This window comes from Anas platyrhynchos, chromosome 3 (assembly GCF_047663525.1).
Source record: "Anas platyrhynchos isolate ZD024472 breed Pekin duck chromosome 3, IASCAAS_PekinDuck_T2T, whole genome shotgun sequence".
Classification (NCBI taxonomy): domain Eukaryota; kingdom Metazoa; phylum Chordata; class Aves; order Anseriformes; family Anatidae; genus Anas; species Anas platyrhynchos.
Genome location: NC_092589.1, coordinates 68,834,407 through 68,846,385, shown reverse-complemented (window position 1 = coordinate 68,846,385; position 11,979 = coordinate 68,834,407). Strand labels below are relative to the sequence as shown.

Genomic DNA, 11,979 nt, shown 5'->3' with positions numbered 1-11,979 from the left:
TGGAAATGAGACCACCATGCAAAGGCCTGATGCATCTGCAGTGGTGATGAAAAACTGCACCTTTAGCTGGCCTCTGAAAATTCAAGTAAGGCCATCATTAATGTTAATAGCTCCAGGATATCGTCTCTGTCCTTTTCCTGAGCTCTTAACAGAAAGCCAACTGCTACAATTCCCGTTCTCATGACTTCCCTGTACCACACTGAAGTACCTTGGGCCTTATCACCCCCTCCTTTCCAGAAACTTTACAATGTTTTAACTCACCTGGTTTCAGGGAGCTCCTTGTTTTAAACAAATCAAGAGGGAATGAGACCTTCTTTGTGCCAGCAAGCCTCTCTAAGGATTTACTGTGCCATAAGCAACCATTCCGTTCCCTGTTTACCTTGCAGGTAATAACAAGAATATTCTGCAGAGAATTCAAGCATGAAAGAATCGTACCAGACAAGTCACTGAAGGAAATCTAAGGCTTACCTTTCTCTGTAAGCATGTAATGCGTTAAGAGATTAATTTCCCATTAGACAAATGAATGGCATAGGACACAGCATGCCACCGACAATGAAATGCGTATCAGATGTAGTAAGACACTAATCATAATTAAAATAGTCAACTAAACATTATCTGAGGTAGAATCAAGCCACACTAGGGCAGCTGCTCACTGTGCAGTTACGTTTGCAGTGTAGCTTTTATGCCAGGGATTCAGGCCTGCCTTGAAGTTACCCTGGTTACTGAGGATTCCCAGTCACCTGAAATTTCTTCTGTATGTTTATTACAGAGATGGGTTTTGATAAAATGAGCCAGAATACAGACACGGATATCTCAACCAGTGTATTTAAAACTGAAATAAAATTAAAAAAAAAAAGAAAAGAAAAAAACAAATGAGAAACAAAAAGCCCTAGATACATGTCTTCAACATCAGCTGTGTGGCAAGGAGTGCAGTAACCAGACATGTAGCAAAATTGTCATGATACTGATAATATGGGAATACTCACCAGAGCATGATGAGAAATTACAACATTGCTACTGCACTGAAAACAAACCTTATAGATAGATAAACAAAACATAATAGCATAGCTTCAGCATCATCATTTTTCTAAAGTGGCATGGTCATTTATAAGGACAATCTGGATCACATACATAGTTCCAATTGTTACACAAAATAAAGGACAACAGTCAATTAAACCTGCTGCTCTGCAGGTGTTGCTGTACTCTGTTTACATGAACATAACCGTGTGAGTCTTCAGGTTAATCAGAAAGATCAACTGACATAAGCAGTCGTGGGAAGTTTAGAAAAACCGAAAGTAACATCAGGCCTGCAGTATATGCAGCCTTCAGCTGGTGTGAAGTATGCAGCCCGTAAAGGACATGTGTTTATTGGTACCCACAGAGGTCCAGAATGATTATTTTTAAATGCTTTGTAAACTACAGATGCTGCTGATATGATTGATAGAAGGATGGAGAGTCAAAACAGCCACACCTTAAGAAATTTGGAGGATATCCACGTTACAAGCTTGGATTTTTCCTAACCTCTTCATCCCAATCAAAATCTAATGCAGCATCATCTAGCTCTGCTATCGAGAAGAGGGATTTCTGGGTGACGACACGTGCTTTACCAGCATTTCCCAGTGCAAAGCTCTTCCTTTTGCTCGGATTGCTCACGTGCACCTGCAGCAACGGGCTGTGACTTCCCTTGTTGCTAGCATCATTCTTAACAGTAGGTGGAGTTTCTGATTTTGAGTCAGGACGTGATGCAAAGCAGAACCTGGACAGTTTTTCTAACGTGCCTGAGCACACCCTCTCTGTGCTTGGGCCACCAAGCTTTTCCCCTCCCCCCCTTCCTTTTTCAGTGGGTGGAGATAACACAGCACTGAAGCTGACATCAGGACGCACCGCTGCATTTCCTCTGATCTCTTTCTCCAAGGCCTGACTCTGCTGATCTTCATTCCCCTTATTATCGACTGGTCGCTTTTCCATACTCTTTCTTCCTAAGCGGCTCAATGTCATCTTGTGTTTCTCAGGGGGGCAGCATTCTTCTGGCTGCTGCTCTCCAGGCTTAGTAATATTTTCACTCTGAAAAAGAGAAAATTCTGCATTTTTCTTCTCGGAAGAATGATCAAGTTTTGTCCTTGGTCTGAAAGAGAATTTCGCTAGTTTAGCTGCTGGAGGACTTTCACTGTCAATGATTTCTGGCTCATGGGAGCTTACTACCTTTGCTTCCTTCTCTACTTGATCTTTACTTCGTTTCCTTATGGAAATTGTTGCATTTTTGGCTGCTGCAGATACACTGCTCTTTTCCTCCCCTAACACGGAGTCTGTATCACTTGAAAGATCTAGCAGGCCAGATGCAGGTAATGCTGGGGGAAGGGCCTTTGCCTCAGGGTCCTGTGTGCTTGTGAAGAATCCGTGTGATCTCTCTGTGTGAAGTCTCTGCCACCTTTTAGAAACCCGCTGTGTAATAACTGAATCCTGCACATCAGCACTTGGTGATGCTGGGTCTTGAGTATTTGCTCCTGAAGAAAAACATTCCTGTTCTTCGGTCCTTTTCCTGCTTATCTTGGAAGCTTTGTCCTGTCCCAAATGAGCATGTAGATTCACAGTTGATTGTGATTCTCTCGCCCCATTTCCCTTCCTTAGGATTGAAGAACCTCCTCCTTCTGAGCAGGAGGTATTGCACGAGGCTTTTGAAGACAATTTATCTGGGATTATCTTGGGTAGTGGAGACTTTTTCTGAAAAGTTTCTTCAGCATCAGTGTTGCTGTCTTCCAGGCTGTCGAACCATGCCAGGCTGCCATCAGCTCTTTTACTGTGTTTCATCAAGTGGTTTGTACCTTTGTTATTATCAGGTGCTGGGTTGCCTAAGGGTTCTAGATGTATTTCCCCTTCACCATTGCCTTTGGGTAAAGAGGGCTGTGGCTTGGAGTTACTCATTTGTTGATTTGAAGGCTCTGACTGAGACATTTGCTTTGACTCAAATGTATCCTTGTCCAAGCATCCTGTAGGAGTACCAAAACTTGTTTCTTCAGGTTGCACCTGGGAAGAGTTTTCTTTTTGTAATCTATGGAATGAAAAAGATGAAGAAGTAGTCAGTTATTTTTTTTTTTTATTATTTTTTTTTTTTGCCTTAATGATGCTTAGTATGTACGAATGATGAAGAACTACAAAGGATTTGGGTCAAGTAACTGAAATATTAAGTTCTACATATAGCTTCAGAAGCTGGTGTTGCATTTTGATCTCAGCAACTTCTACATTAAGTGACAGAATTTAGTGTCCCCAACAGATGATAAGCAGATGGACAGAGAAAGCAACTACATAAACTTAATTTCCTTGAGAAATAACACTAAATCAATACAGGTCTGCACAACAAATTGCCATTGCTAGAGTTCCTTATGGATTACAAATTCTGTAAGCACATCTTCTAGAAGAAGAACCTCAACCAGATTTTACCCTGAGAAAGGCAAAGCCTCAAATGAGTTACCAGAGTGGAAAACCCAGGTGTTACTTTGAGTAGTGGTTGCTCGTGGCTTTTTCTCACAATCACTATGGAACCAACGTGTTAAAAACTCTGGGATAGACCGAAAGCATCTCAGATCACCTTAAAAGCTGAATTATCACTGTCTGCAGCTGTATTCTCAGGGTTCTCCAACACAACAGAGGTACTTGAAGGAGGGTTCCCTCCAATTTCAGCATAGCTGATATTCTAACATACCTAACCATACAATCTCCAAGGGAGACAGCAGGCTTCTGTTTGCTAAATAGTGACTGTAACCATGAGTAACTGCATCAATGTAGCTGCAATGATTCCTATGCGTTACAAACTGTTCCTCTACTATATGAGAGAGCACGCTATGTTGACACAAATCTTTTAAAGCCTTCTTTATCATTATTTACTAATAATCTTATTCTGATAGAACACACAAAATTTTCATGGAGAGTAACAGAAATGATCTGATTCATCAAGATAGGCTGCAAGATGAATGCTTGTTTTATCAAAATGCAGTCTAAGGGGAATGCATGAGACAAGTCTTCTTACACAGAAGAGGACATTCATTTGGTATTTAAAGAGGACATTCATTAAGTGTTCTCTCAGCTGTTTACAAGGGGAGAAGAAATCAGCCCAATTTGCAGCACAGGGGATTCAGTGGGATGTGGAGGAAACCTTTATGAGTACTAGGATGGAGCAACAATGGGACAGGCTACCCAATGGCAATGGGAAATCCCTTTCACTGGGGGGCCTTAGGAGCAGATAGCACAAGCTCCTGCCAGGAAGGCCACACAGACCTGATCCCGTTTTTGTGTTTGATCTCCCACCCCACACTGTATTTCTATCATCCTTTGTGAACACTTCTGTTTTCTAAAAGTAGTTTTTGCCTGCCTGTTGGAGATACCCCACTTTCATCTGCTTTTATTGCTTTAGTGCTTATTTAGGATGTCCTTACTATACATTGCAAAACAAAGTCTAAAAAATGCTTGAAGGAAAAAGTGTATTTTCCCAGCTGTTCTTATTCCTTTAGCTTCAATAACATTAATCTTTTATCTTCCTTTAACAATAGGACAGTACAAGTTTCTTTAAAGCCTGATCTCATTTCAGGAAACAAATGTGGTGTTTTGTTTGTTTGTTTGTTTGCATTTCACTTCCTGCCAATCCTAGTGTTCTCCTCTCAGCCGCAGGAAGTTAGAAGTTTTCTATTAGTAACAGCAAATAGACTTCCACATATTATTGTAGCGAGCTGAAAATTGGAGCAAAGATAGTGAGAATTCCAGTGTGTAAAAACAAAAATCACCCAAAAGAACAGAACTTTGATTCAGGATTGTATTTTCCATTAAAAGAAAGGCAAGAATCATGACAAGCCCAACACAGAAGTCTTAAAAATATGAAGCAAACATGCTGTATTTTACCAAGCAAGTAACAAAAAGTTATATAAAATTATTTGTTCAGCTACAAAATCTTGCATTTTCGCCCTAATAAGTTCAGCAGAAATATACCTGAGTATAAATTTGAGATTTATCTTGGGATCTGATTAAACTGTTAAAACTCTTTGAACATTCCATAACCCAGACAGAGAAATGATCTTGTGATGATAAAATACTCCTTTAAACCAATCTCCTTGCTTATTTGTGTCCTCTAAAGAACAAGTCCTTTCCCAATGTCAGATTCTATTTTTAGACACTCTGCAGGTATTATTGTCAAACAATTCTTTTTCTCTTTTGAATTATTTTGTTACTCTGCATATTCTAACCTGTCAAGTCTTTGCAGCTCCTTGTGCAGAAGATCCTGCAGCTCCAGCCGCTCCAGGATGAGTTCACACTGTGCTCGGTACTGCGCCATTGGATTCTCTGGGAAGGAGGTGTGCAAGGCATTGATGGCTCCAAGAAGTGCACCCCCCTGGATCACCAGAAGAGATTAAAAAAAAAAAAAAGAAATTATCTTTTTTATTCAGTATCAGATTTAAGCAGTAGAGAGCATTTAATACAAAGTACTCCCTCTGATATTTTAAAGCTTCAGTTAACAAATATTTACTGAGTAACTCCATTTGCACAAGTAATCCTGTTAGGTCTGCTCACACAGGCAAGGCTGCTTACACACATAGAGCTATTTTATGATCAACCCTGCCACTTACTCTTACTGGGTGTTGATTTTATTTGATTTATACAAAAGTAGAAAGTCTAAGGCTTGAGAACATCATTATTAAAAATGGACATTAGGAATAAAAAGTAGTCTTCCAAATGCCTTGTAAAAATTCTACCCATGATATTACATCTTCTATTATAATAGAAGATATTTTGACTGCTTTTTTTTTTTTTTTAATTATTATTAGCTTTTCCTACTTATTTAAAAGGAAAGATATGGGTATTAAGGCTGGTCAACATGGCAGAAATCAAACTCCAAAATTTTTCCGAATAGATCTTTAAGGGTAACTGACGATTCAGGAGTGATTCCAGAAAAAAAGTGTTTTTAATCTGGAACAATTTAGACGTGCTTTTTCAGAAATGAAGTAGTGTCTATTTGGAACAGAATATCTACATGAGCTGACTTGTTCCACACCAAATATTCCATTACAACTCTTTAAAACCAAACCACACCAAACCATAACAACCCACTATTTTGCCACAGATTAGCTGTCATTTACAACTCCTATCTAATCTATAAAGCTCAATACAACTAATGAATGATACGCTTATCAAGCACCACAAGAGCAAAAGCAAAAGTTGACAGCCTCTAGAACCAGAAATTGCCTAGAGACTCTATCTATAGAGACTCTTATAGACACATAGAGACTCTTGAGTCTAGAGGCTGTTCCCATCAAAAGCATGCAGTCCATGTGATGCCGTATGGTGGCATTTTTCTGTTTTTTCACAGAATATCACAGAATTTTCCATTTTGTCATTTTAAAATTTCACATTAAAAATAATCAAATGGGAAGAACATCATTCAGGTGGCTAATTCAAGCCCTCCAAAACCACACAGTGCTATAACAACGGCTGGCTGGGCAACCACTAACACATCCCATTTAAGTTATCACTTGTCTTATTTTTCACTGATGACTCAGAAACGTGACAAATCTGTTCCACATAGAAGCACTGATCAGTAGTAATCGAGAAGGTTCTTGTAGGACCCTTATTTGTTTCAAGATTTGTTATTTTTTTTAATTGTGATTTTTTCTTTATTTGTTTCAAACACTGGGAAGTGCATAGTTAATGAGGCAGGGACTGTAGAAAGTAAAGCCTGGTCTCTTGGTTAGGACAGCTAAAAGCTGCCGTGGAAAACTGGAGTCTACCTCTATGCAAAGTTCCAGTTCTTGTGATTTTGATGGAGCCAGTTAAGCAAAGGTTCTGAAAGGCAATAAACTCATAACTAGGAGCCTGATGTCGTGTGTTCACAGAAGGAAACTGCTATCAACAGGGAATGTGCTCAAACACTCAAAGTTGTCCTGCTCTGAAACCAAGGCCCTAACCATTTCTCATGGGACGTGTTCCAGCGGATAATGTCTTCAGGATCTTGCATATGCCAGCTCCAGGTCATAGAACAGGAGTAGTACCAGCCTGTCACTTCACAATGACTGCATGAAGATAAATAAATTAATATTTCTGAAATACTAAAATAGATCGGAAATGAATTCCACAGAAAAGTACATGAAGAAATGGAGAATTCTATATTTAGAACAGCACTTGAACAGTAAATAATAAAACACTGATGCAAACATTGACAAGGGGTAGCTGCTTTTGGTGTATCGTTAACTGTTGATATAAGAAATAAGGAACATGTATCTCAAGGCATATGCCCATGGGATACAATTATGTCCTGCTCTCCCTGACCTTTTTCTCTCTGAGAAAAATAAGGGTGAATTAGAGTACAGAACAAAAAAACAAACAAAAATCAATGAACGATGTCAGTGACAAAAATGGGTAGCTCTCCTTCCCAAGAGGGATCACGTAAAGTATCTGAATACTGGCCTGAGAACTGTGAACTTTGATTTTACGCTGGCAAGAATATGACAATTTTTTTTTGGTAGAACCTAGTTTGGAAAGACAGCATTTAAAACAGTGTTTGCTAAGCTGAAAGGTAGCAGCCAGTCCTTCAAGAATAACACTGATTCTCCCTCATTTCCAACGCATTCTACAATTAGGCAGGAAACACACAATGTAATCTATAGATTAATATGTAATCTATAGAAGAAAACAATTTTCTTCTAGAGAAGGAAACACTTTCTGAAAATAAACTTTCCATGTTGCTTCTATTATTATTTTTTTTTTAATAAAACATATGTTACTGCTTTCAAAAAGAATTTCAGCGATTCTTTTGTACTTTCCAGGTCAAAAGCGAAATTTGGCCTTAAATAGCAGATCTCAAGTTTGCAGATTCTTAGAAAAAATTAACACATTGACCTATTCCCTCATAAAAAGTGATTAATAGAGCAAATATGATAAGCATATCAACTGCTCCCAGGTAGTCTTCTACAGTCATAACACAGGCACATTTCTCACTGACACTGATTAGACAGATGATTGTTATGAACACTGCATCCCTTGAGGGCTGAATAAATATGAGAAAGTGACCCATAGTAAAACAATTCTTTTACATTTATTGCTGATGATGTAGTGACACACAAATGACAATATATATTCATCAGTCTCCACTTTTTGACCTGTTATGAAAAAAATATCTGAGTATTTCAGGTTTCTTATGTCCCAAAACCATACTACTTTGAAATGGTGTCCCATCAAATTTCACTCTAGGTAATTACAGTTTTAATTACAGTTAATGAACACTTATGTAGTATCTTCTGCTGTTTCAACAGGATGTGGTGTTAGAGCTTCTTATGTTAACTTAGATGCAGTGCTGTCACTGAAAAGCTGAGCTCTTCAAAATAGTGCAAAATGAATTGCAGCAGACAGCGAAATAATCTTCTTCTACTTAATAAGGTCAGACCCTGTAGTATTTTTGAGACAAATTCCACAGGCAACACTGTGCAGTAGATTATTTGTGGCACTGACTGCAATTAGTCTCTCAACTTCCACTGAAAGAACAAGGTAGATCACAAGTGCCTACCTGCTACTTCGAGCTAGTGGGTACCATATAAAATTGCTTTAACCTGAATATATTCATATCAAACCATACAGAAACATAGGATGTGACAGTTTGGATCAGCCCAGTCATCTGTGCAGTAGAGTACCCTATCTCAGACAGAGCCAAAACCAAGTAATTCAGAAGTGTTAAGAACCTCAACATGCAAAACTTTGGATAATCTGCTTATAGTAATTTTTATTATCTATTTCAAAGCATTAAGATTTATTTCTCTTAAAAATATTCCATCTAAGGTAATAGTCATCTACATTATTTTCCACATTTCCATTTAAAAAAGCCTCTACCAGATTCATATTCCTTTTCTTGTTATAAATGTGCTGCTTTTCCTTATTTTCAATAACCTAATGATGCTACAGTAAACAAAAATCTAGCTTTCAGACTTTTTTTAATGTTTTTTTTTTTTTTACATGGAAACATTACACAAATCTGTGTGATAATTGGTATACACAGTTTCAGCATACAGCAACTAAGTTTTTAAGGCTTCCAGAGTAAAATTAGTGTCCTAAAAGTTCTCTGAGTTTCAGTATCACCAAGAGCATGTTTTAAATCATCTAATGGCAAAATAAAGTATTGCTCTTGGCAACTATTTGAAACTTTCTCAGAAAAAATAAAAATTGTTTGGTCCTCTTGTACCTAGTTAATGGGTGAAAAGGTAACATCATAAAAGAAAAAAATGTCAGAAGTTATTAAACATAGTGATATAAACACAACTGCTGGCTCAAAAGGTCTTTAAAATGTAGATTATTAAGAGCTAAGAGTATACAAAACTCCACTTAGACTGCAGAGTCTATTAAAAAAAAGATGTTATTCCTTTATGATCAATCCAGACTTTTCATTATAACCTGCTTTTAAGTATTTTAATTATCAAGATGGACTAAAAATTACTTGTCGAAGTCGCTGATTACCTACTTTCCATGATTGCGTGAACTCTTCCCCAAAGAGATGAAGGGAGTTGGCAACATACCAACATGATAAATCCCTTATTGCAGCAATGTCTACAAGAAACCGTACCTGCATAGAAGATTCCATCACCGATACCACCGTCACAGCATCTTCCAAAGTCACAGTATCCCTAAACATCAACCGGGCATGAGCTAGAAAAAAACAGGTGGGCACTGAAAGTAAGTGCAAGTGCAAATAGGGTCAAAAAGGTTACTTTGTTTTGTTTGGATTGGTTTTGCTTTTACTATAAGGGAGATGATATTTCTTCGAATTTTTTTAGCTCTTCAAAAGCTTGTATATGGGTCTAACTCAAACGTCAATATAATCCTTTTGATTTTCGTGTCGATTTCAGGAGGAACTGGAAGGTTTAATTTTACTAGTAAAGAATGCAACTTTTGGATTACAGTTACTGTGACAGTTTGAATAAAGATACGCAAAATGCTAGAGTTAAAAAATGTGCTGGATATCACAGAGAATGTGATGTAAAACATCCCGATCTATATAGGTAGATGTCATCATCAAAAAGTGAAAAATTAAGCATAACTTTCATCATAGGTCAGAAAAGATTTGATTTCTTCTAAGTGGCCTAGAACATATTTTTCTCTACAAAAGTTTATTTTTTCTTGCTTCCATTTCTTAAGACAATAAAACTGTTTTTTTGTAAATGGTTGTAATGCAAATAATTTACTGCATGAAGAGTTGGCTGTGCAAACATGGTTCTTACTCCGCAAAATAAAGGCAATTTAATTAATACCATCTATGTAATAGTTTGGAAGAACAAAGTGCTGCTGGAAGACCCAACCACGTGACAGACAAGAATGGAAGAAACCTTGAACATATAAATAACATGTGAATCCCTAAAGGCTAATAATGTCTTTCACCTAAATAATTTTCCCCCCCAAATGGAGACCAAAATATAAACATCTGATGCAGAAAGCACTACCTTACTGATTGGCATAAAAAAGGGGGAAAAAAAAAAAAAAAAAAAAGATTTTATTTTAAATTCATCCTGAAAATACTTGATATGCCATTTTAGAAAACACAATCATATTAAGAGAGAGACCTACTAATTCCTTTGATTTTGTTCAAGTCAAATATGATTTGAGTTTAGAGTTGGAGATGTTGCAGTCCCTATTGTGAGATAGAGACTTGAACAAAAATGTGTTGTATTTTATGTTATATTAAATTTAGGATAGAACAAAATACTTGACACCTTTCCTCAGGCTGCGTGGAGTGGCAACCCAGGACTCAAATAAAGTAAAATGAATCCAGGGATTTGCTTTTCATAAAGGCACGTAACTTCTGAAATTTTTTCCTCAAATGTAATTTCTTCCAGTGGCTTTAGTTTTTATTATGAATGTGAGAATGGCAAAATTAAAACCGGTTTTGATCATCTAAACATAACACATTTTCCCACATTCAAATCTCCAACCCCAAGTCTATTTAGATTATGAAGATCAAACAATGCAAGGTTCATCTATCCATACCTCTATGGATAAAATGCTACTCTGCTTACTGGTTATAAATATACTCCTGATCTACTCATTTCATAAAGGTTAATTGTTAGCCTAAAAATAAAGTTGTCCCGGCCTTACCTTCCGCAAGGCGTATCAAACTCTCCAGTAAGCGAATGGTAGTTCGGGCAGCATTTCGGCAGTCACTCTGACGCTGCATTTGGTAATAGCGTACGAGGATCAGGTTGCTCTCATCAGACAGTTTGGGCTGTATACTTTTTATAAGGCAGAAGTAGGTTTTCATCTTTTCCATGCTCCACAGCTTTTCTGATTTGCTAGGGCAACCTGCGCAACAACTGCTTAGTCAGTAATTTTATAACAACAGACATCAAGCTTTTTCTGAAGAATTCCTGTTAAGTAGATGGGTGAACGTAAAATGCCTCCTACTGTATTTCCAGGGCACACTGGAGTGTCTGCACATGAGTCCTCAGAGACTTGGTCAAATTCCAGTGTGGAATGTTACATGACATCCAGTCCCTCCCCTAGCAAAATCCGCAGCAAAGCCTCCAGCAGTTTGAACAGAGGAGCTGTCAGACTCGCTGCCCACCAGATGGTACAGCCATTACCAAGTGCTCTGATACTGTGTAAAGTATAAAACGCCACTCGAACGTATGCACTTCCTCTGGCTGTCTTTATCTACTCTATACAAGCCAAAGGCTACCTGCCATATTGTGAACATTTATTTTTTTTTTTACAGGGAAGCATTTTGGGAAGGAAAGAAAAGTAAGGAAGTTAGCTGAATAAGTCTCCTCTAACCACTTCTCTAATGCGGATCAAAGTCGTGTTCCTAAAGCAGGTTAAAATCAAATCACTCTGCCTTCCCTAATTCCAGAGCGCACAGCTCCACATGCAGAGCGCTAATACGCGCTCTCCAGGCCCTGCAGCATACACAGCTCAAATTTGTTCTGTCTGAATTAAGCTTCTCATTGACAGCATGTAATGGTA

The 11,979-nt window shown here is 37.9% G+C and overlaps 1 protein-coding gene across 2 annotated transcripts in view; it reads right to left on the bottom strand.

The window, feature by feature from the left end:
- Positions 1–806: 806 nt before the first annotated feature.
- Positions 807–11,979, bottom strand: part of MCM9 (minichromosome maintenance 9 homologous recombination repair factor) — a 45,794-nt gene continuing 34,621 nt past the window's right edge. For both annotated transcript variants that reach the window (XM_038176792.2, XM_072036077.1), the window contains exons 10-13: positions 11,116–11,319; positions 9,590–9,672; positions 5,232–5,377; positions 807–3,049 (exon numbers count right to left, since the gene is read on the bottom strand). In XM_038176792.2, coding sequence (XP_038032720.2) covers positions 1,498–3,049; positions 5,232–5,377; positions 9,590–9,672; positions 11,116–11,319 — 1,985 coding nt within the window. In that variant the 3' untranslated portion in view covers positions 807–1,497. The remainder of the gene's footprint in view (positions 3,050–5,231; positions 5,378–9,589; positions 9,673–11,115; positions 11,320–11,979) is intronic.